Genomic DNA, 26,149 nt, shown 5'->3' on the forward strand with positions numbered 1-26,149 from the left:
AAAATGCTTATAATGTATTCCAGACTCGCACCTAGGACTACAGAGATAAAATACTTTCCCCCTTCTCATCTGGCTTCTGAGAGAGGATCTGCACTGTTACTATGAGAGGATTAGCAGATATTGGTGCAGTGGTTCAGAAGTGCTTTTCTCTAGGAACAACAAACCTTCAATCCATAAAAATGATGAAGTTCAAGCTGGCTATTCCACTGACCTGAACTCGTGTTACATTTATAGATTTAATTCACTTTTCTGAGTGACATATCAGCAAAGTTCTTTCAAGGCCTCCTAAGTATTAATGTTTTCTTCAAGGTAACACATTTGTACAGCTTCAGCTTACTTATATTTACAATGTCCACTTGTCATTTGTGACTAAAGACCAACCAGGGTAATGACCGCTTGGCTAAATCACACTTCAATGCTATAAGACACATCACCAGTCAACTGACATGTGAACAGCGGTAGCATGGATATAGACAAAACACACTCTCTTGCTGAAGCATGTAAAACATTTAGGCTGAGATTTTCAATGATGCCTAAAGGGTTCTGGATGTCCAATTCTCAATTAAAATTAATTGAAAATAGATGTCCAAATCCCTCAGGAGCATTATAAATCTCCATCTTAGAGTTAATAATATGACAATAACTTGCACAAAAAACTTACTCCAAAAAGGGAGACATTTTTTCTAACAGTTTCTTGATCAATTTAATATTAGTTCAATAATTGATGCCAAGAAGAGGCTTATAATTAATGATTTTTCCCTCATTCCACATTCCAAATTTTAAATGAAAAACCTGTGGCCTTTGCTTAATATATTTATCCTTAAAACATCACTGTGAGGTAGAGAAGTGATGATATCCCCATTTTTTAGGAGAAATTAGACACAAAAAGACAGGGCCAGCCCACAATTTTTGGGGGCCCTCTGCAAGATATAGTTTTGGGGCCCCCTGATCCATCAAAAAATCAAAATTGCAGTTGTGGTATAAGCTCACTGAAATAAAATAGTCAGAGCCAGGCTACACACACACTGACTGGGCTGCAGGGGGGCATGGGGTGGGATCACCATGTGTTGGGGATGCCTGGGTTCCCCCCCTGGGGCCAGGGCTGGGGCCAGAGCAGGAGCGGGAGTGGAGACAAGAATTCCTGCCCCACTCAACCAGGAAGGGGCTTCTTGCCTGAATCAAGCCCTTTAAACATGGCACATTGGCAGGAGATGAGTGAGGCACAGCCCCTTGGCTGTGGGGCCCACAGGATAGGATGGGCTGGCCCTGCAGGAAGATTGAGGGCAGGTCCATGCTGCCTCAATATTGCACTAGGGACTGTCATGCTAAACATGTGGTGCTTGATCCACACACACTGGCTAAATCCAGACAGTCAAAGAGCTCAAGGTGGAATTGACCCAATCTACATAGGTTTCTCTAAACTGCATAGATTGGACCGTTAATGTACAGAACTCATGTTCAGGCTTTCATTGGCCAAGGTAGGCAGATGCCTGCACTGGCCAGGGCCAGAAGGCAGGAGGTGCTCCTGCATGTTTCCCAGTTCTGCCAAGCAGTGAATGACCCAGCCCCAACCCCTTGCTAGCCCCCTACCTCTCAGCTGTGGGGGGGTTGGCAGAGGGGGGGAAACAACACTCCCCACATATCCCCATCAAGGTTTGCACAGCAAGTTGGGGGGAACCCCTAAGGAGGGGGAGCTTTCCCACTGCATAGCACAGCTTTGCTGGGCAGTGAATGTACCAGTCTCACTCCCTTACCAGCCCCCCAAAACGCACACCTGAGAGGCAGGGGGCTGGTGAGGGGTTTGGTTGGGGCATTTGTTGCCCAGCAGAGCCAGGCTGTGCAAGGGAAAGGTCTTTGGGGACCTCTCCCACACCCACTGTGCACACCCTGGCTGGGAAGGCGGGGTGTCTGAATGGTGAAGTGGTGGTGAAGGTGCAGGGTTGCGGTGTTTGCTGTCTTGTGCATCCAGGCTACCCAGTGGAAATCCTCCACCTTGGGGGCTTTCTCCCCCTGCTGTGCAGGCCCCAGCTGGGGAGGAGCAAGGGCTGGGGTAGGGGTCCATTCCCCACTTTGCCCATCCCCCATATGCTGCTGGCCAGACTGGGGAGCAGAGGCTTTGCTGCTTCAGCTTTGTGACAGTTACAAGGGCAGGGCTGCCTAGCTTGGCTGGAGCAGAGGAGCTGGAGTGGAGGTGAGCCTGCCTGCCTGTGAGGAAGGTTAGCAGGGAATACAATGCATCCTGAGATGCTGAGGGACTGAGACCTAACTTTTGTTGGGGGGGATCCAGAACAGAAGTTCAATAGAGCAGTCTAACCTAAAGTGATCCAATCTGCTATTACATTCATCCAAGTCTAACTTAAACTGAATTCCACCATTTTGAAACTGATCTATGTATACTGAACTTCTCTTCTGTTAAAGATTTAGATTGGTTTCCAATCACTTATACCAGTTTATGTGTAATTTCTGTCCTTAGCTATTATGTTCCAAAAGAGAAATAGTGTAGCCAGTTTAGAGCAGTGCTGTGTAGGCACCAGTAATCCCTTTCTCATCAGTGACTGCATAACATCAGTTTCAGGAGGTAGAGCATGTGGAGTAGGGGAGCATTCCTCCCTACCATGGCACCCATTTTGTCCAAGGCACATGGGAAACTTGTGGTGGGGCAGGGGGAATTTAAAACAGCTTTCCTGACAGATCAGATACTGCCTAGCAAGTGGGAAATCCAAAGCTTCTAATAGAAAAACATAATTCAGAAACTATAAAGGAAAGAAAGAAGAAAAAGAATACAACATTAAGGATCTATTACTACCTTTTAGGCTTGCCAAATCAGTTCATATTTACCGCGTAAACGGGCTAAAAAGAGCAGCATATAATTTCAAAGACCTATACCCTTTTTAGGAGTATCACTGCGAATATTAGGTTTTTCAAAAAATAAGATATCTAGCTGAATAACATGTCATTTATGCTATAGATTTTCTTACTTATGATGCAACATTTATAAATTATTCTGTTTACACTGTACTCCAAAGTCCTGTGCAAATCCCTATTCAGTGATTTTTCTTGCTGTACACTGTAAAGCGAGTCACCACACAGTGAAATTCGTAAATTTAAGACAGACAATTATAACCAGTTCAAAAAACCTGCTCACTTGATTCACATTGCACCTCTGACATGCTATGAGAGACGTGAAAATTTTATGATATGAAGGCAAAGCAATCAATACCTGATTATTGTTTTTAAAATGAAAGGGAAAGGGAATAATGGTTGTTTCCTGGATCCAGAGAAGGTTAAAAAAACACCCAAGAGAACATAAATAATTCAACTAAATGAAGTGAGAGAGTAGATTTGAAGACTTCAAATACTTGTATAATAGAATAGCAATGAAACCATAGCTTCTGATCAACTCTGATGTTTAATTTTTGTTATCCCATTCCTGTTCTATCAGCAACCAATTATAAGTTCAGTAACATGACCAAAAACAAGGCACTACTAACCATGTCTTCTACCTCTCTGCCAAACTAATAAAAATGTATTTGCTGAAAACAGCTACAGAAATGCAAAAGGCATGTTGTCAGTTTTTAAACTAGCTGGCTAAATCTTAGATCCTATTCCACCTCTAAGACATATAAGTGGTATTTAGGTGGCCTTTTGGCATCTAAGGATGCAAACAAGTGTTTACTGCACTGGTCTAGGTGGCTTACTTTAAGCTGCATGGGTGCTTGTCCACGTAATCAGCATTTACCTCCTAAAAATGCTCCTGGTTTAATTTTCCTTACTTAGTTTACAACAAGTAATTAAGTAACATGTATGTGATTTAATACAAAATGGCTTATGCTATAACTAGTAAAATGCACTAGGGGGTACATCAGAACAATTTTATCCTTCTTCCCTTTCAGTACTACTTTACTGCTAGGTGGTGTTTTTGCACAAGATTTAATATTTTGGTTGGCTTATTTTCTTGGGTCATGCCAGATTTCTTTTTTGGAGGGAATTGTTGGTGGTGTTGCTTGTTGGTGGTTTTGTCTGAGAAACACATATTTTGAGGAGGGGGATAGCAGTGCTGCCCGTCTCCCCTGCAAAGACTCCCACTTTTTCCTGGGTGCTTGTTGCTCGTTGCATGGGGTGCTGCTGGATGGGGAGGGAAATCTTTTCATTCAAAAGTCAGCAAGAGTGAGCCTGCCTGCCTTCCCCTCACAAGTCTGGACTGGCACTGGGGGTCTGTACCGCAGGCCTCCCAAAGGGGCTGCCCCCTTACCCAAGCCTGGTCCCAAAGCAGTTCTGTTCCCTGCTTTTTCTGCGTGCTTCTTGCACTGGGTGCTTGGTGTGGGGTATGGGCTACACAAGAACGATGAGCTCCATCCGAGGGTGCTGAAGGCACTGGCCGACATCATTGCAGAGCCACTGGCGGGAATATTTGAACGCTCGTGGTGCACGGGCCAAGTCCCGGAGGACTGGAAAAGGGCCAACGTGGTCCCCATTTTCAAAAAGGGAAGTAAGGAGGACCCGGGCAACTATAGGCCAGTCAGTCTCACCTCCATCCTTGGTAAAGTCTTTGAAAAAATTATCAAGGCTCACGTTTGTGAGAGCCCGGCAGGACAAATTATGCTGAGAGGAAATCAGCACGGGTTCGTGGCAGGCAGATCGTGCCTGACCAATCTAGTTTCTTTTTATGACCAGGTTACAAAATGCCTGGACACAGGAGGAGGGGTGGATGTCGTATACTTAGACTTCAGGAAGGCCTTCGATACGGTATCCCACCCCATACTGGTGAACAAGTTAAGAGGCTGTGACTTGGATGACTACACAGTCCGGTGGGTGGCGAATTGGCTGGAGGGTCGCACCCAGAGATGGGTCGCACCCAGAGCTGGGTTGGTTTCGACCTGGAAGGGTGTGGGCAGTGGGGTCCCGCAGGGCTCGATCCTTGAACTGATACTCTTTAATATCTTCATCAGTGACTTGGACGAGGGAGTCAAATGTACTCTGTCCACGTTTGCAGATGACACACGCCGGAGGGCAGGGAACAGCTGCAAGCAGACCAGGATAGGTTGGACAAGTGGGCAGAAAACAACAGAATGCAATTCAACAAGGAGAAATGCAAAGTGCTGCACCTAGGGAGGAAAAATGTCCAGCACACCTACAGCCTAGGGAATGACCTGCTGGGTGGCACGGAAGTGGAAAGGGATCTTGGAGTCCTAGTGGACTCCAAGATAAACATGAGTCGGCAGTGTGACGAAGCCATCAAAAAAGCCAGTGGCACTTTATCGTGCATCAGCAGATGCATGACAAATAGGTCCGAGGAGGTGATACTTCCCCTCTATCGGGCGCTGGTCAGACTGCAGTTGGAGTACTGCGTGCAATTCTGGGCGCCACAATTCAAGAGGGATGCAGATAACCTGGAGAGAGTCCAGAGAAGGGCCACTTGTATGGTTAAGGGCCTGCAGTCCAAGCCCTACGAGAAGAGACTAGAGAAACTAGACCTTTTCAGCCTCTGCAAGAGAAGGTTGAGAGGCGACCTTGTGGCCGCCTATAAGTTCATCACAGGGGCACAGAAGGGAATTGGTGAGTATTTATTCACCAAGGCGCCCCCGGGGGTTACAAGAAACAGTGGCCACAAGCTAGCAGAGAGCAGATTTAGATTGGACATTAGGAAGAACTTCTTCACAGTTCGAGTGGCCAGGGTCTGGAACGGGCTCCCAAGGGAGGTGGTGCTCTCCCCTACCCTGGGGGTCTTCAAGAGGAGGTTAGATGAGCATCTAGCTGGGGTCATCTAGACCCAGCATTCTTTCCTGCTTATGCAGGGGGTCGGACTCGATGATCTATTGAGGTCCCTTCCGATCCTAACATCTATGAATCTATGAATAAGAACATAAAAAGGGCCTGGCTGCGCCCCCCCACCTCCCTGTGTATTGGCATCTGGGTATCATGTACCCAGGCTACCTAAAGCCTGAATGGAAACAATACTACTGGAATTTTTTATTTAAAACAGAAAGAATCCTGTTTCCTGTTGTTTGTACGCTCATGTCAAAAAGCATGATTTTTTCCAAAGCTAAGAACCAGCATGGGGGTGGCCTTGGGTTGTTATCAAAATTGATTAAGATTCCTTGGGTATCCCTGTGGCCAGAACAGCTTCCCCCAAAGTGGGGTTGAAGCATCATGATCAGCCTACTCCAACTCCCCCTCCCCCGCCATCACCAGACAGTGGCCAGCATGAGCTAACACCCCCACCCCTGCATGGCAGGGGTATGGTGTGGGTTGAAGTGAAGAAAGAAACAGCCCAGGCTCAATGAGAGGAATTTTCTTATCATTTAGTCTATTTGCATGTCAATCTTTTAACTGCTGCATTGGCAGAACATCATCACCTGCAGTCATATCCCCCAGCCTACAACCAGATTCCTTCAATGCTTGTTCCCCCTCCTGTTCTCTACCCCACAAGCTTGTCCATCTTATATTGTACTCGTGTTCCTTCTAAGCCTTTTTTTTTTGGTCCCACCAGCATGTCCCTGTCCTCCTTTGACCAACCTCTGCTTGCCATTGCTCCACCTGGCAGTCATACTGCTGCCTCTTTCTGGGAGTACAGGGGGCTGCAGATCAGGAGTGAGGGGCATCAGCTAGGTTTCGGGGGGAGGGGTTGGAAGGGCAGAGGGGTGCAGGTCAAGATTGAGGGGGTGCCAGCTGGCCTGGCAGGGGCTGCAGGTTAGCTATGATGAGAGGCACTGGCAGGGCTGGTGGGTCAGGGGACTTCAGGTTTGGAGTGAGGGACACAGTCAGGGCTGGGGGGCAGAGGGTGCCACCTGTGCCAACCACCAACCCCCCATGAGCTCGTGCCACAATCTCCAGGCCACTTCAGAGAGAGGAGAGTCACACACTCTTGGAGAGGTTTGAGTCCTGTGATGCACCCAGCTCTGGGTTGTAATGGTGACATATAACTGTGTATGGTGTGGACTGTTATATGTGGCTGTTGCACCCAGCCCTGGGGTGTATCTCAGCCCTCCCCACACACTGTTATATGGAGCTGTTACACCCCAGAGCTGGACTCATCTCTTCCCTCCCCATGCACTGTTATATGTGGTCGTTACACCCCAGAGCTAGGACTACCCCAGCAAGAGTAAGGGGGTGAGGGGCACTGGCAGGGCTGTAGGACAGTGGCTTGGTTGTAAAGCATGACCATGTTTTCTATGTAATTGATATATATTGTGCCTCCTGTAGGACAGGAGAGGACCATTTCCCATCCCTCCCTCAGACCATTACCTTAAGATTCCTCAACAGAACCTGTAAAACCAGTTGAGTGACTCTGGCCAAATCCTGGAGTACTGACCCTATTTACATTTTCACTGACATCCTGTTACACTTTTAGCTTCTTTCATTTCTTGGAGTCTCAGAACAGCAGAGATCTCCATGCCTGAAGAAGGGTGACTGAACCTGAAAGCTTGCCAAGAACTTTTTTCTAACTGCTCAGTTGATCTAATAAAAGGTATCACATCTACTCAAAGAACCTTGCCTGCCTATGTTCTTAGACCAACATGGCTACATCCAAAAATCCAGACCCCTTGGAATTGCTTTGTCTGCATTAACAGTGCTCCAATGAAGCTGCTTTTTGGATGGGGCCCTGGGGCCCTGGATGAGGGCACCAGCAGGGCTGGGGGGTAGGGGCTGTGGGTTTGAAGTGAAGGACAATGGCAGCATGGGGGGAGGCAGGGGCTGTGAGTTGCAAGTGAGAGACACCCCCAAAGTGTGACAAGTCAGTGACCATGATTTTTTTGACTGAGAAATTTTATTTATTTATTTTTATTTTTATACAGAGTCAGACATGGTTTGGCATGTTATGCCACAGCGTCCAAGGACCCCAGGTCTGCTTTTTGTGGGGAGACTTGAAATCTGACAGCACATTGTCCTATCAGCATTTCACAGTAACTCTATTTGCATATCAGTTCCAGTTCCCCTGGAGCTCAGGTTACAGCTCTCATCAGTCTGTGCCTTGAGGCAGACCTCTGAACCTGGCTTTCCAGGAATTTGAACAGACAGCAGCCCAGTTCAATAAACCATATAGTTTCCTCTTCTAGAAGCAGGCTTCTGTGATGTGACTATTCTGGGGCCAGCAATATTATTGTTTTCTTGTTGCTTGCCCCATTAGGAATAGAGGAAGCCATGCCCTAGCAAACAGTCCACAGAGACAAATCCCCATTCCTACATTATCTTCCAGTATGCCAAAGCCTATTCCATGATTAATTACCCAGAGCTACTTGACCTATGCCACATGCACACAATGCTACATGTTAGGGTTCTCTTCTAAAATTGGTAAAAGCCTGCTTAACTGTGATGTGCACTTGGTAAGCCATGTACTTTGTTTGCTCTGTTCATCAGTCACACCCCCCAGGAGGTTCCAGGAATATTTCCTGAGGTCCAGAAATATTTCACTTGCAAAATTCCATGCCAGTCTCACCTCTGCCCAGGCCTGGGGCTGTGGGGGACCCCCTGCTTGCAGTGAGTGGCTTGCTCTCACCATCCACTTTTTTGGGGTGCCCCAGGCCACATGCTAGGGTTTGCTCCCCGAATTTCAAACTGCCCGCCTCTACTGAATGTCAAGAAACATCTGCATCCTCCCCCCCCCCCCCCGTGGTGTGGGGCAGGGACCCCTGGCTGGCAGTGACTGGCCTTCTCACCATTCTCTGTTTTGGGGTGGCCAACACCAAGGCTGGGCTGGGCTAACTGGACCTTATGGCAGGGATAACTGGACCTTATGGCAGGGCTAACTGGACCTTATCATGCATCCACAGGTGCATCTCAAGTAGGGCCAAGAAGGTGATCCTCCCCCTCTACGTGACACTGGTCAGGCCACAGCTGGAGTATTGTGTCCAGTTCTGGGCACCCCACTTCAAGAGGGATGTGGACAACATTGAGAGGGCCCAGAGGAGGGCCACCTGCATGATCTGGGGACAGCAGGGCAGACCCTACAAGGAGAGGCTACGGGACCTGAACCTGTTTAGCCTTCACAAGAGAAGGCTGAGGGGGGACCTGGTGACCGTCTATAAACTCACTAGGGGGGACCAGAAGGGTTTGGGGGAGACCTTGTTTCCCTTAGCGCCCCCTGGGATAACAAGAAATAACGGCCACAAGTTGTTGGAGAGTAGGTTTAGACTAGACATCCGTAAGTACTTCACAGTTAGGGCGGCTAGGACCTGGAACCAGCTTCCAAGGGAAGTGGTGCTGGTTCCTACCCTGGGGGTCTTTAAGAAACGGCTCGATGCCTACCTGGCTGGGGTCATTTGAGCCCAGTTTCCCTCCTGCCCAGGCAGGGGGTCGGACTTGAAGATCTACAAGGTCCCTTCCGACCCTACTTCTATGATTCTATGATTCTATGAAGGCTACATGCGATGGTTCATGAGGCTGCAGTTTGTTTCTTTAAGTCCCAGGTCCTTATTCCTGGTTTCTGGTTCCTTTTTCAAAGCTAATCTATACCCAATAAAAGCTTCTTATTAATGAATTACACATTCTAAAGAGAGAGAATTTCATTAGCTTTGCATATTTACCAAATAATATGTAAATTAATATCCTGCATCCACCATGCCTGGATACCTCTGACCAGTTTTGTGTGGCCCAAAGCATGGTCTGATTGACAGCCCCCCCCCGGTATACTGTAATAAGTATATGGGCTTGAATAAGGAATTTCTTTTGGGCTGGGATTAGAGATGGAAATCCTTCTTAGGTCCCCCCACACCATGACTCTGTGCCACTGAGGGACTCTCCTAGACATCTCTGACTAGAGTCTTGCCTGGCCCAAAGCACTGTTTGTTCACGCCAGGCTGCCAACTGACAGCCCCCCATGCACACTATACTAAGTATATGGGCTTGAGTAAGGAACTATTTTTGGGGATGGGATGACAGTTGGAAATCCTTCCTGGTTTAGCCCACATAGTCAGGGGTGTCCAGGAGAGTCCCCAGTGGCAGAGGCATAGTGTGGGGTGGCCCTAGCTCAGGGGTATAAAGGCCACATACCCACAGTACTAAAGTACTTTACACAGTACTTTTCTACTCTAGGAAGAAAAGAAGGACCCCTAATTCAGGCCTCTGCTCACAGCCTGGTTTATGCATTTTATCTAGAGACTGATGAGTGCATTGGAAATAGGGAGCAGAACAAAGGGCCTTCTTCACTGGGCTACCACATCAGGGTCCATAGAATCACAGAAATCATAGAAAATTTGGGTTGGAAGGGACCTAGTCCAGCCACCTGCTCAAATCTGGAATATCCCCAACTAGATCATCCCAGCCAGGGCTTTTTTGAGTCAGGCCATGAACACCTCAAAGGATGGAGATTCCACCACTTCTCTAGGTAAACTGTTCCAGTGTTTCACCACTGTCCTAGTGAGAAAGTTTTTCCTAATATCCAACCTAAACCTCCCTTGCTGCAACATGTCCAACTTTCATGTTTTTGGGTTTTTTTTCCTTATTCCATGCAGCTGAGTTGCCCCTTCTGCCTGTGCCTAGCATTTCATCTTGGCTGCCTGTAGGAAACTCCCTGGTCAGTGTTTACATTCTCTGGAAGAGCATAGTCTCTTATTGAGGGGATGTGAGAGGTATCCACCTCTCCAGGCAGAAAAGGATTGATTTTTTGACAAGAGATGCACAGCAGCCAAGCAATCAAATAGGCTTAGGTGTCTACTAGGCACAATAGGATCTGTGCCAAAGTACTAATATACTAATATACCTATATACCATTAATATTATATAGTATGTAACATTATATACTTATTTAGGCCCCCAATTAACAGAGTGCCTCCTGAACATTAAAAAGCAGTCTCTCTCCCCTTCAACATGCAAGCAAAACAGCTTAGTTATTTGATGGTTGATTTATGTTCGCTTGCTTATTTAATTGTAACAGCTGCTGCTGGATTTGCAGAAGGGACCAGGATTCCTGCAAAGGCAGAGAGGGAAAGTTTGTGGAAAGTTGTTGGTTGCAAGAGCACATGCATATTTTTGATGGGCTCCTGAGGAAGGAGAGGGGAGGGAATGCAGCCCACGGGACTCAGCCAGGCTCAAAGAAGGGAGGGAGCTCTGGGACCACAGAGCTCAGGGACGAACCACCCTGCAGCCTGCCTGTGAAGTGAACCTGCCCTTAGTGACAGGGAGAAGATAACCTGGTATTATTTTTCCCTCTGTGAGGCAGAGGGACCAGTGTGATGGAAAAAGGGTAGTAAAGTAGACTTGCCTAGGAGGGCAGGTTGTTGGTCTGGGAAAGTTAACTGAGAACCAGCCTGGGGCCAGGTGGGTGATAAACCCAGGGTTGTTTCAGTTATCAGCACAAGGGGCTGTGTATGGCAATTGGAGAAAGGTGCTTTGGGGAGAGGGGACAGTGTGTGTTTCTTTGCAGATACCAAAGACAGCTGGAGTAGAGGAGAGCTTCTTTTCCCCATGCAGGCTGTAGCAGAGAGCCCAACTTTCTGAAGCAGCAGCACCAGCCATTGTTATTATGTTGCCAGTGTGAAAGAGAGCTGATGTCATGTTAATTCTGTGTGCTCCTGCTCACCGAAGTCTCAAGGTTTTAGCCGGGGAGTTGTACTGAGGGTGTCTTTGATTCAATATGTGTAAAATGTTTAGTTCATTGATACCTGCCTTCGACAATTCGAGTATTGATATCCTGTTCTGCCATTAACCTCATTCATATGTTAACTGTTTTGTAAATAATAAACTGTGTAAATAGTTGACTGTATGTACTCCAGTATGTGGGGAAACTACAAAAAAGCACTCCACGGAGAAGTGGCCTCAGCCAAGGGCCTGGGAGGTCGACCAAGGCTATTTGACACCCGAGGTCCCTGAATTTCAATGGGGCTGTGGGTAGCACCATGGCTGGGGTTACATAAGGATGATTGTGTGAGTGTAAATTATTGAGAGAAAACACAGTCAAAGAAATAGGTTTTACATTTAATTTGAAAGTGATTGCATGATCATTTTTATGTCTTTGAGAGAGAAATTCCACAATCTGGGCCCAGGAAGTGCTGTTTCCCACTTACATGTTTTGCTTATTTGTTTATTGTCTCATTGTTTGGGTGGAATCAAGCTGTGGTGAGAGGCTGGAGTTATGCATATGAGAAAAAGGATTAAAACTACTTTGGGGCACCATACCTGTCCCTGATTCTCCCTGACAACTTTATTGGATTTACAATCATATTTTCTTTTTCGTTAAACTTATTTTTCTTTTCCCTACTGCTGTGTGAAAGACTCACAAAAGCAACAGGGAGAAACTAACTGCCCATAAAAGAGTAAAAATAATAGAATCTTTGTCAAATTAATAGACTAAACAATCTTGAACAAATATTTTTGGTGTTTTTGTTCCACAAACATCTTGGGTAATATTTTAACAGTGGTATTTACAGAATCCTAAACAGAACTGTGAATGTTCAATTGATGGTTCCCCTTTGAGTTGTACTCCCACACAGCACAGCTAACAAAAGTTCGTTCGAGTTAAAAAAATGTTCTTTTTATGTCTGTTAGTCAAGGCAAAATTGTATATTAAGGCCACAAATCAGGATTGTGCCAGTCAAACTAGAACATATGGGACACATGGAAGAATGCCATTTTGTTATTGTGCCACTGAAATACACTGATTCTTTCTACTAATATTTATTTGGGGTAGGGGTGGGGGTAGGGGTGGAGTGGGGTTGAGGGGAGAAGAAAGGCCATGTATTATTGAAGCTTAGGTAACTTTCAAGGATGTTAGATCGCATTTTTGAAAGAACTACCTGGATACCACATGACAAATTGATGCAATACAAAAAGAAAATCATCAGAAATTGCACACCATTAGTTATGAAATATCTTTCCTCCCTGGAACGTATACAGAAAATCCTCAAACAAGTGCAATCCATACTAGGAGAAGACACAATTCTTAAAGAGACCTTCCCAGAATCACCAATCCTAGCCTTTAAACAAGCACTAGAGCTCGCCAATCTCATCATCAGATGCAAAGGACCCGTGGCCCAAAACAAACCAAATGGATCCACTCCATGCCGGGACAAGAAATGTAAAACCTGCCAACATATCTCCACCATTCTCGGAATTACTACACCCCATAACAGAGCCATCACCATTCCTGGATCTTACACCTTCACTTCCAGAAATGTAGTATATCTCATCCAGTACACTACATGCCCTGATGGAAATTATGTAGGAGAAACCAAGCAACAACTTTTCATAAATTTGTATTTTGCATATTGGCTTCTATTCTACCCAGAAGAACACAGAACAACAGCAAGCTCTCCTTATGCCTGAAGAATGCTGTTTGTGCTGGAAAGTTTGCAAAGTACAATTTTTCCAACTATTTAGTTGTTCTAATAAAAAATATCACATTTACCCAAAGAACCTTGTCTGTCTAGATAACTTTCAAGTAATGTTTTACTTTAACTGCTGATGAATGGAAATAAATTAATAGTTTATTTACTGAAGGAAACATTTAAACATTCTGTTAAAGCATCTGTCACTGTTTTAGAATAGAGAATGTGCTTCTGCGAACTAAATCCAATCTTGACCAAGCTACAATTTACCAAACTTCATGAATGGACATGGTTTGAGGAGTAGGGGAGGGAGGTGGGCAAGCAGTAATTCATTGCTATAAATCCATCGTTATGAGGAAGTTTGCTGGCTCAGTCACAGCTGCCTTGGCATCAATAGACTTTTGGGGATACTGTATTTTTCCCTGTTACTCCTCATTCATGCTGACTGTCTCCATTACAGCTCATATAAAACATAGAGAAATAAGGAGAAATGCAGGCTTCTGAGCTGACTGTTAGTGAAAGAGAAGATATAACAATTGCCTGTTCCTAAAAAATGGTCATCAGGATTACATGTCTCTCTCTAGTTCCCAAATTCTAGTGCTAAGTGGTGGCTTGTGCCTGTAATACATGTTGCAAATGGTAGAGTTAGGACTGGCAACTAGGTAACCAACATTCCCAATCCAAAAACTAATATTGTCCACATTCAATGATACCTCAAATAATGTATCATTTCTCAAATAAAAGGAAGCAGCGTAACAACTTGAGGCTCTATAGCATTCCCTAATAAAGAAATATTTCCTAAAAGATCCTGAAGGGCTCCCATAATCCCAACCCAAAGTTGTTCCCCTGCTCCTTCTAAAATAAGCAAGCACTCTACTCAAGTTCATCCCCACCTTCTCCTGTCCCCACTTGCACTAGTTAACAGACTCCCCCTCTATCTGCTTGTATGACTCTAACCCAACCATCAGGGTACAGGACCCTCTTTCTTGTAGCCACCCTCTAGAGAGGGTTACAAGTCACTGTCTTTAAAAAAACAGATAGGAAATCTCATCACTTTTTGCAGAACAAACACCTTACTCTTACTGCTTCTGAGATGGGGAAACAAATGCTTTGTGCAAAAGCTGTCCCTGCACTCATATTCCTTAGGGAAAAAACCTTTATTTCCAAATAAAGTTTCAAAGAAAACCTGCAAACATGCTTTGATTTCAGGCCTCCCCTTTTCTTTCAACAGAGGGAGGAGCTCTCTGTGGGGTTAGAGGATGCCATGTGTTAGTGACACAATGCAGAATAGCTCATTGAAACTACCTCCCTGCACACCCAAACAAGTTGGCCCTCATTTCAGTAGTTTCTTCTGTAGTGAAAATATTAAAGTGATTTTTGTCAGCTATTAAAAATCACATAAGACCAAATCTTAACTATTTTAATAGCCACCCAAAGTCCAAATACAGCAGAAACAAAAATAGAGGCTATATAAGTGATCCTAATGGTACACCTCTACAGGAGAGAGCAAACACATGCATGTTTGTGTAAAAATATGTTTACCCCAAACAGGAACAAGGTACGTAGGTACATATAGAGAAAAATACTGTTTTCACAGTCAGGGTGCCACTACTAGCAGTGGGAATACTGTGTCTGTAATACTAAAGTATAAAGTTTTTCTTGAGATCTATTTTAAATCTATTTTACTCCGATTTGAAGCCACTGTTTTACATCGTGCCCTCTGCAGCAAGGAAGAAAAGTTGTTCTCCTGATTCTTTCTGGCAGCCTTTCATAGGAACTGGTGGATATTGTTCAGTAATCATACAGACTTTCCAGGGTGTAAAAAATATTTCTCTCCTAATATTGCCACTTATCTTCTCAGGGCACAGCCTGGACAGGCACTCAACAAAGGATTTGCCCTACAGGTTAGATATATATATATATATATATATATATATATATAACCAAAATTCTGTATAGGAAAACAGCAACACCATACATCTACTACTAATTTCAAATCTGATGGTTCATCTCAAAGGTGACCTGACAGTGAAACACTTACTGAAGCTGAAGAGTCTTTCTCCTCAGCCCTGCCATGCTGCTATATATTTTAATCAAAGCACAGTACTGCTGAGAATTTATTCAACTGTTAATGCTACAAATGTTATAACTTCATATCCAAGTATCTCACATCATTGTGAATCAGAATCTTTTAATTTCCAGTGAGGTTTTAAATGCAGCATAGTCAGAAACTAGGACACTAGGATTTTCCTTTGTCTTGCTTTCTCCATCTACAAAATTAGAGTAATTACTAATTTGGAAGTCCTATATAGTAGTATTTACTACTGTTTTCAAAGAAGCAGTCATTGCAATACAGGTCTTAATTTGTTGCTGACTATGATACATAAACGTAAAGTACAATTGAATATATATAAGCGAGTTACTAACCTGAGTAACGTATTTTAAAACCCTTCTTATTGGTTGCATGGTCAGTTGACCAGCGGAGATACAGCTGATTTGTTTTGCTTGTGAAGTTCATTTGCCCTGTATGATTTCCACTTAAAGCAACCAGCAAAGGACTTTGCCCAGAAGAACCTTTAAAGATAGGTAAAGTGAAAAGTAAAATATAATATGAGATGAGAAAGGTCAAATAAAAGTCGTTATTCTACACTGCAATGAGAGAGTAGTAGGAGTACTAAAGGGTTTAATATGGAGAAGCTTGAGGGAAACTGTATTGAGTCTTGGACACAGAGTAGTGCAGAGTGAGGGCTAATCCTAACTTCCCCACACTAATTATTCCTTTGACCTGTAAAAAGAGACTGAAAAGGAGGAAACAGCTAATGAACTGAATATGCTATAGGGAAACTAGACATTTCAAAAGAATTCAGGATTTTATTATTTTTTTAATACAGGGGTATAAATTACTAAAGCATATTTTACAATGAATTTAGATACTACAATTTCAATTGATTAACAAACTGTTTGTAAGAAGACTTCAGCACATGTGGCAGTGACTACTATCCTCCTGGGTGTCATGGTAACATGATGAAAACACACCCAAAGTGTACATTAATCAGCTTTACCACACAGTCTGTTATATCTTCTTGGTTAATGAGGGGAGACACGATAACAAAAAAGTGTGTTACAAAATGGTTAGGGATGAATTATTCTCATTAGTCAATGACAAAAGGACAAGTAATAGTAAGCTAAAAATATAGTGGAAAAATAGTTTAAGAACAGTTAGTTAATGAAATAAACTAATCTGAGAGGTTGTCAGATGGCAGTGACATTTTGAACATTACATTTGGCTAATTTCTATGTTAATTGCTTGTGTTTCGATAGACAACTAAATTTTTTGTACCACCAGGTTCAAACCACCATATAGTTTAAGAAGACACTGTGAATGGAACAGAACAAGTATGAAATCATGTTTACTAGATATGTGCAAGATTAAATTTAACACACATTCTAATGGAGGGAGTGCATTAGAGATTCCTTCAATACCAAATATTTCTATGAGTTTTAGAGATGGTATTTCAACCCAAAAGAATTTTCTTCCTAGAAATAGTACTATTAAAAAAAAGACACATGGGGGAAGGGTAATTTCTGCTTGCTGGTGCTCATGTGCAGCCCCAGGAAAATATTTTTCAGGACTCTTGCAAGAAATTTCTTCCTAGAAACTAAAAAATTGATCAGATGCTCTTTCAAGAATGCTGTTATCCAAAAGAACATTGGCCACCAGAGTTTAGACTTCAAGCAGAATAATGAAAATACTGGACCCACTCTGATAATTCCAAACACATCATTATTTGATGGCACCAATACTTTGGAAATCAAATTTGTGTCATGTCTTCATTTGTTGTTCATGGTCAGATAGTTAACTTCTTACCATCAAATATTTCCAGCACATCAAACTGTTTTTCACTCTGAAACATTTCTACAAAGATAGAGATGTTATATCCTGGTTCAATTTTAATAGTCCAAGAGCAGGTCTGAGAATTAGGGTAGTTGCCTGGGTAACCTGGACTGAGGATCACTCCTGATGATTCCATACGGTTTTCATTTGCTGGGCATTGTGCTAAAATATATATTTAACAAGAAAAAAAAAAAAACAGGTTACAAGAAAATGTATTTTAAACTATTTTTCAAATGAATAAGTAGGGATTTCAGAATCAGTTTGCAAGTCAGACCCCTTTAAATCATATCGTATTGATGCACTTAATCTGTTGATCCTTCAACTTAAAGTAGAGATTGGTAAAATTACACTTAAAGGGAACAAGTCAGTGCTAGAAACCAGTACTTAGGTTCATAAAACAAGATAATGATAATATATAAAACACAGATGTTAAAACAGTTCATACTCCAAAGAGTTTAAAGCCAAAAGCACTGTATATGCCCAAGGACTGTTATGATCAAATTTAATGATGTCTAAGTTTAATTTTCTGGTTAAGCTCTTCTACCTGTGAACTGGACCAGTCCTTTCCAATCACGTTCTGAGAATCAATTATTGAGGGTTTTTGAACCAGCAAAGTCATTGGTTAATGCATATAGACTAGCAAATCTAGCAACATGTTGGAACTCAGTATTATTAACAAGAGGTGAAATTTCCAAGATTTAAACGATTCCTTTTTAATTCAACAATAGTTTTATTCAACCAAGTCAGATCAAAGCATGTTTCCCTTTGTTACTTTAACTCTAATTTTAAATTGATGTCAAACAAATTTTCACATTGTAGACACTAATATTTATTTTCTTTTGTGTCTGATTGAGAACTAAGTTGTTTTATAAATGTCTTTAAAATATTTATGTTCAAAATGTTTTTGATTCAAATGTTCTCTTGCTGGTTACTGTTTTTGTTTAATCATCTACCTATCATTGAGGAGAGACCTCTTCATGGCTGCTGGTTCCTATATGCTGATTTTTCCCCAGTACTGCACAATGCATGATGTGCATTTTAATAATGTTGCATGTTAGATTTAGAAATATACCTTGAAAGGGATTGACAAATGTGCCAGGAGTCTGTCTGGAATATTCCCCAAATGCTGGCATAAATTAAAGGATATGGAAATTATGAATAATAAAATAACCAAAAAAGTAATAGAGAGAGAAAAAATACAGCATGGGTGAATAAAAAGATGTCTATTCAAAGTACAAAAACTAAAATCAGGGCCACCCTAATGAGTTTTCACATTCTCAGTTATTTCCTCATATCCTCAAAGGTGTCAGGATGTCACCCTTACTCTTCTACTCAGAGATTGCTATAAGCATCAAATGTACTAACTAGAAAATAAATTGTGTTTTATGAGGTGTGTCCAGCCTACACTCGCTGCTCTATCAACTCAGGTAGTTTTCATAAAAAAGTAAGTCCTCCTTCAGTAGTTTAAAAAGTTGAAAAATAAATATATAAAGAAATAAAAGATTTCCATCTGATATTAGTCCACAAAGGTACAGGGTTTGTGGATATATAGCCTTTTTCTTTTCTAAATATTATGTTCCTACACCCTCAGGATTTGAGACTGTGATATAAATCTCTGAGAAGTTGACATAACTCTATCACTCTTCCAACCTACCCACTCAACACACTGCCTTCCAGTTTTCAGTAAATAGAATAAGAATGTGTATGCACTTGGGTGGGACAGTATGGGTTCATTCTGCATGCCTTTTCATTTCAATATTTCTCTCCTTTTCTCTTCTCCTAAAATACTGAAAATATTAGTATAGTATAGTGAACTCTGTAAAATATGAATTGAAAATGTAGTTTCAGGCTTAGAAATTAATTGTCTGTGTTTTGAAGACTTACAAACAAAAAATTAGCAGAAGACATAAAAATGTAGGGAAAAATAATAAAAATAGTCCTTGCTGGTCTATTTCCAGGAGGTGCAGAGGGATGATTTATGTATTGCATTTTTTATACTAAACTCAGGGTGATATTTCACAAGGCTTGTCTGTTTATATTTCCATATAAGAAATACATAATTTAAAATCTATTCTGATAAAGAAACCAAAAAGCATCTGAAGTATCTTACTAGTAAATCTCCTACTTGTAGTCTCTTCTTCTTTCATCCTACAATAGTAGATTGAAGGACAGACACCATTATGGTATCTGATATAGACATGTGTTGCAAAGATTATTTCTGAACTCCTATTCTGTTCAGTCACATAAACTTCCAGAGCCACAGAGAAAGAAAGCAGCACAGAAGACTGTAGCAAATCACCAAGAAAGGAAGACAGTGAAATGTGGGGTGGAGAAGAGTCCATGACAAACAGATTTATTGATAAATGGTTACCTTATGTATCACTTCTTTCTCTCATACTGCAACTGCAGATTAAGGAACAGAAAGTAGCTGCATGAAACAGTATCCCTAGGAGGCAAGGATACTTTACTAGCATGACCCTGCTGCAACTAGAGAAGGAATTCTGAGAGTCCTAGCCAATAATCACATAAAGTGGTGAGGAAAAAAAACCATGCTGCTATCTTGCCCAGCTAGGAATTAATTCTTCAGAGCACATTACCATCAAGCTAAAATGTTTCTAGTCTAATGGCATCCAAAAAGCTTCAAGTAAGCTTCACACTGTCACACCTGGATGGTGTAAGAATACAGCCTCATACAAATTCTGTTTGTCCTGTTGTCAGTCATGGGTGCCTGGTGCCTCCCAAGTCTGTGGGGGCACCAGATCACTGACTGGGGGGTCCCCCAGTGGCCAACTGCTGAGGCCCAAATCACCAGTGTTGAAACTGGAGTGCATTTCTGCTGGCACTTCCAATTACGTGGCTGGCATTTCCAGGGGGTGCATGGCCAATCTCAGAGTTAGTTGATATTCTAAAGTTTTGTGAATAGAAAAGAAATAGCTTTAGAAGGTACTTAATAGGTAAGCAATGCATACCCTTGGCTGCTTGGTGTCAAATTCAGAAGAAAAATGGGGTCACATAGGCAGAATTTGGCCAGTAGGATCCAGAGAAAACAAAAACCCTAACTTTCTAAGAAAAACTGAGGAAAGAAGACGAGAAAACATCTTCATCCATGTCAAATCACTGAAAGAAGGAAAGGTATCTTCAAGGAAAGAAGACTGCATTTTAAAGATGTAACCTTCTGGATGAGGGTATCATCTTAAGGAACAATTATGGGATAATTCAAAGAAAAACTTAAACACTGAGAAACAAGCCAGACAGGGCAGCATTGCTGCTGATACTATGCCAGCTTATAAAAACTTTCCAAATACAAAAGGGAAAAGAGATAGAAATCTTTCCACTCCTGGTCAAAAAGTTTTCTTCTTGTGAAACATTTCCTTTAAAAAGCAGCTTTCTTCAAATGAGATGAAAATGGTTATAGAGCACAGGGCCTTAAGGGAGTCAGTCTGGGATCACAGAAAGTATCTATGGAGTGCACACTTATTAGTTTTGTCAAATCTAAAAAACCACCACAGTCACTGAGGATCCAGTAAAATCATATCTGACTTTTATGTTTTGTCCTTCTGCAGCATCTCAGGTAGCTGAAGGACAGGGTACTTGATTTCTCACTCTTGGATCCCCATTCTTTGCAAAAATATTGACAAGGAGCTCCAAGGTTTGGGGTCTGAGAACAGAACCAGTGATAACAGCAGGAAACAATCAAGATAACTCAATCTAAGACGGTCTCAAAGACTGAAGAATTGAGGCTCCAGTATTCCAGAACAGGTTGCAACTGTTTTAAAAGACATTATCACAGTCTTTCAGATATCAGGCTCTTGAAAGGAAAGTGTAATTCTATGTACATTCTCAGAAATATCAAGAGGTTCACGAAAAATACACTCCTAACAGTTGGAAAGAAATCACTACTGTTTGATTATTGAGGGGCACATCTACACAAGATGCTAACAGAGCAGTAGTCTAACAATCTACAGCATGATACGCAAAAAGTATGAGTCTCTAATTTTAACAACTATACTATTATGTAAATTAGGTATACAGCTTCACATGGATTTTTTTGCATTTGGATTCTGAAAAATAGGCCAATGTATCTTATCTATTCTATGTTGCTTATTGCATTTAACAACTTAAAGCCTACTTGTGCTCTGTTGCTTCATGTGTGCAAATTAGAGAAAAGGGTACATGGAGTAGTCTACCCACTGCCTTCTGTGGGGCTCCTGTACAACATTGGTCAGGATCTGTAGTATTGTCCAGAAGACAAGGAGATGTCCCTAAATTAACTCCTAAGGCATCAAATGCCGCAAAGGTGGTGGAAGAGAGGATGGTTCTACTTTCCCTTCTTCATTTCTGCAACTTTGAAGCCCAATACGGTAAATGAATTGGAAGTTATTTGTGGTCTAGGACTTTTGTCCTCATCAGTCTGCTAGATTGAGAATCTGGCCAAGGAATCCAAGGACAATTATTGAAACCATCTCAAGCTACACGATGCCAATGATTCCCAACTTATTCAGGTTACCAACTTCTCCCTTCAGCACAATGCCCGGGGCTTGGCTGAGATACTTACTGCACATAAATCTTGCTAGGCACTGGCCAGTACATGACCATTATGGCTGTGCGAGTCTTTGGATCCCACTTCGGATCCAGACCTGCTGCGGATGCTTCGGTGTCCGAAGCGGCACTTCTGGATCGAAGCGGGATCCCAGTAATGGTGTCCAGAGCAGGCCAGGTGATCCCCCTTATGAGGGAACTGGAGAACCAAATGGAGAAGTTCCAGGGGATCAATGTTCCTGGCTGGGGCAGGCCACTGTCACCAGACATGCAGACACTGGTGAGGCGGATGAAGGAGGGCATCAGGAGACGGCTGGATCCCTTGTGGTCCAGTACGGTCCACATGATGGCGGGCATGTGCAACCTGAGGGTGAACGGGAGCATGTGCACTGGCAGCCCCAAAACACTTGATCACTGGATGAAGGTGCTGGTGAACAAAGTCAGGGAGGCTGAAGTGCAGAGGTGAGGGGATGTAGAAAAGGGGGCTCCACTTTCCCATGCCAGCACTCGCAGCACCAGCACTGGTGCCAGTACCGACACCAGGCAGTCTCTATGCCAGCCCCTGCCAATGTGGGCCATGGGCATGGCGTCAATGCTGGGGTCCAAACGCACCAGACCCCCAACCTCGGGCAGGCAGCGTCAAGGCTTTGGTGGCTACCTATCTTGCTGAGGATGTGGAGCCGCTGGACTGTGACCCTTTGGCCTACTGGGCAAGCTGCAGTCAGATGTGGCAGGATCTGGCCACGGTTGCCCAGCAACACCTGTTCTGTCCACCAACCAGTATTCCAAGCGAGAGGGTGTTCAGCATTGCTGGGGATGTTGTGACACCCCACCGCACCTCCTTGGATCCTACATTGGTGGAGCAGCTGGTGTTCCTAAAGGTGAACCTCCCGCTGCTGGGGTTCCCCAAGCTCCACCTGCAGATGGACTGAGTGCCACCCTCCTCACTCCATCCTCACCAGTTTCCTTTTGTGAGGTTTTGAAAAGCCAAGTAATGTCCCACTCTCAGCTGGAGGGGGTACTAACTGCATCACCAGCCAGCAGGGGAAGAACATCCCTGCTGAGCTCATTCCCCTGCCAGGACGAACTCGGCAGTATGGGATTGGGGCTATGGGGAAGGAGGAGGCCCCAGGTCCTGGGCATGACCACTAAAACTGCACCCTGCCAGGGTAGGGAGGCCTGGTGGGACTGCTGGTGGTGTGGCAGCCCTGTAAATGCCAGGAACAATGATCCTCTGGTGAAAGGTGGGTAGGAGTTGCCATAACCTCCAGCTAACACATGTACACACAAAGTCCTGGCTGGGGAACGCCCAGACCTGTCACGTCTTTGACAGGCCTGATGCTTGCTGGTTACGGTGCAGTTGTGAGGCTCCCAGTGAGCTCAGCTTAGCTGCCCGGGATGCCAGCTTTAGGGTTGAAAACCCCTTTGTCAGGCTGAGGAAGTACCTGCAGTTGGTCCTGGATGGAAGGAAGACAGAGGCTGGCCCACCATGCAGGCAAGAAAGCCTGTCAGTGAAAATGGAAATGGAAGCATGAGGGGGTGAGGGACAGGCTGGGGTGGGGGGTAGGGTGGAAAGGGGGATATATCAGTGCAGGTTAAAGTGCAGAGGTGCCTGGGGTGTCAGGTATCCAGCAGGTCGCAGTGTGTGAGAACTCCACTGTGTATATTGAGTCCATCAGTTTCTGTACCTACTACCTAGGAGGCTGATGAAGTGCAGTTCATAGGCCCAGCTCTGAAAAGTGGTTTGCATTGTAATTTCTTCCCTCTCAGGATCAGGCCTGAAAGACTAGAGGCAGAGTGTTTTTTTGGTGAGGAATGTGCCCCCACAGGTAGTTGGGTTTTGATGTCTTTCATAGATTCTGGTGTGCAGTTTGTGGGTACTGGAGATAGTTGGCAGGTTTTGTGTTTTGAGCTGTAGGAAGTTGGCTTCAGTTCTGGTGATGAGGTTAGGTGCTTGTTTGAATGTACAAACCACTTTTCAGAGCAGGGCCTCTGCACTGCACTTCATCAGCCTCCTAGGTAGTAGGTTCAGTAACTCATGGACTCAATATACACAGTGGAGTTCTGGCACACTGCGACCTGCCAGACATCTGACACCCCAGGCACCTCTGCACTTTTACCTGTGTTGCTACATCCCCCTTTCCCCCTACCCCCCACCCCAGCCTGTCCCTCCCCCTCTGATGCCTCCACTTCCATTTTCACTGACTGGCTTTTTTGCCCGCATTGCGTGCCAGGCCAGCCTCTGGCTTCTTTACTATTCCTTCCATCCAAGACCAACTGCAAGTACTTCCTCAGCCTGACGAAGGGGTTTTCAACCCTAAAGCTTCCAAAGATACATTTTTTTAAGTACTCCTTTTTTTCATACATATAGACATAAAAACACAAGATAAGCCATCACACACCATGAATAACATCATATGTCAAGCACAACGCAACATTTTTATTTCTAGCTGTCAATTCCTTTATAAAATGACAGGCTCTGTGACAGTTCCCTTTCGGTACCTTTGATGCCGCTGCTGATGCTACTGGTGTTGAGCCAGCTAAGTTATTGTACCTGTTGTCACGTAAAGTGGAGGACCAGGTGTGAGGTTGTAGGGGAGGAGGACTGCCATGTTGTGCAGAGGCCCCAGCACCAGGAAAGGCGCACCTTAACACACACACAGTGTCACCCACCTACATCACAAGTTTTGCCTGTCAGCAGCTTGGAGTGCAGGGCCCCAAATGACAGACTCCCTAGCGAGACACACACAGCTGGAAGGCTTTGTGGCCTCGGCAAGAGCTACTAACCCTGCAGTTTTCAGCCCGCTGCACCTTAACTCACACAGGGTCACTTGTGTCACGAATTTTGCCTATCAGCAGCTTGGGGTGCAGTTCCCCCCCAACCCCTGCACTGATCTTCTTGAAACTTGGCAGGCTTTGTGGCCTCAGCAAGAGCTACCACCCCTGCAGTTTTGACCCTCCTGTGTTGTAACACATAGACATGACAGGAGTTTTGCTTTCAGGAATTTGGGGTGCAGTTACCCAAAAAACTATGTACTGATCTTCTTGAAACTTGGCAGGTTTTGTGGGCTCAGTAAGAGCTACCATTCATGCAGTTTTTAGCCCCCTGTGGTGTAATACACAGCTGTGACATGAGTTTGGCTTTCAAGAATTTGGGGTACAGTTCCTGCCAAACCCCCATACCGATCTTCTTGAAACTTGGCAAGCTTCATGCTCTTAGTGGAGGCTACCATTCCTGCATGTTTCAACCAAATGATATAAAAAACAACAGAGTTATAGATCTATCATTGATTCCCCTGTTATACCCTATGATCGGATCTCCGAGGTGGCTCCGAAGTTTTGGAGCCGCTTCAGCCGGATTGAGGTGGAAACCCGGTCTGAAGCTCCAGATCAGATCATGGACATCTGAAGTGGCCGGATCTGAAGCCAGATCAGATCGCTGCCAACTCAGACAGCCCTAATGACCATAGTCCTACTTAAACTAGCTTTCAGCAAAAAACTCCCTGTATCTATTGTGAGGCTACCAGTCAGTAGTGACATAACCAGATCAAATGTTGCTCTAATTTGTAGTCATCTGCACAGATCAATCTGTGGAAGAGCTGAGTATTAATTTTCCTCACAGCCTTTTACAAGTGAATAGTTTTCCAGAAGTACAGAATCTTAACATCAAGACAAATTGATTGTTGGCAACAACCTTGTGCAGATTTTTAATCAGGGCTATGGCTTAAGTTGCAGACTTCTGCTGGAATGTCATCAGGACCTGGAACTTTGCTAGTTTTCAACATCTAAACAATATCTCCCAGAGCAAGTATATAGTCGAACATCTAAGTATATTGTTAGTATATTGTCTAGCATATCTAAGTATATTTGTGGTACATCAAACAGCGCTAACCAGGAACATTAGACTGAGTATTCAATAAGTTTTTGAAGGGCTCTCACCTGCCCTTTACTGATAGTTGTATTTTATAAGGGCCACACAAAGCATTAATCCTCACATAAAACTGGTATGTGGTAGTCTCCTCAGCATGCTGTTGCAGTTTATCTGTTTGGCATTTTGCCAATTGTCTTACATTTAATGGGCTTGGCCACCCAACTCTGTCTCAATAAATCTCTCTGTAATACTGCAAATGGACATGTGGATTTGGATTTTCATGAAGTTTGTGATGGATTGTCCTCCTTTCTTTCCTGACAGCTTTTGGATAATTTCATCATTTATATCAAAAAAACAGTCCTGGTAGCACTTGGTTACCAACCTGATAGTCTCTTCAATGACTTCATACACAGTTGGCACATTTACATGTGCAGGGCTGCTACTGCTCTGCTCTGCCCCCCTGCACGGACCAGGGTGAGCTCCAGGCTCCCCCAGGTTGCTAGTCCAGGAGTTGGCAGGGGACACAGGGGCAGGTCCCCATGTGCATGGTGCCAGGAGAGCTCTGCTGGCAGCTGTCTCCTG

At 43.8% G+C, this 26,149-nt stretch overlaps 1 protein-coding gene across 1 annotated transcript in view; it reads right to left on the minus strand.

The window, feature by feature from the left end:
* The window catches only part of CSMD1 (CUB and Sushi multiple domains 1), a 2,292,800-nt gene that overhangs the window by 175,662 nt on the left and 2,090,989 nt on the right, over positions 1-26,149 (minus strand). The window contains exons 47-48 of the mRNA XM_019488443.2: positions 17,131-17,319; positions 15,690-15,836 (exon numbers count right to left, since the gene is read on the minus strand). Of these exons, the coding sequence (XP_019343988.2) occupies positions 15,690-15,836; positions 17,131-17,319 (336 nt within the window). The remainder of the gene's footprint in view (positions 1-15,689; positions 15,837-17,130; positions 17,320-26,149) is intronic.

This window comes from Alligator mississippiensis, chromosome 1, assembly GCF_030867095.1.
Source record: "Alligator mississippiensis isolate rAllMis1 chromosome 1, rAllMis1, whole genome shotgun sequence".
NCBI lineage: Eukaryota > Metazoa > Chordata > Crocodylia > Alligatoridae > Alligator > Alligator mississippiensis.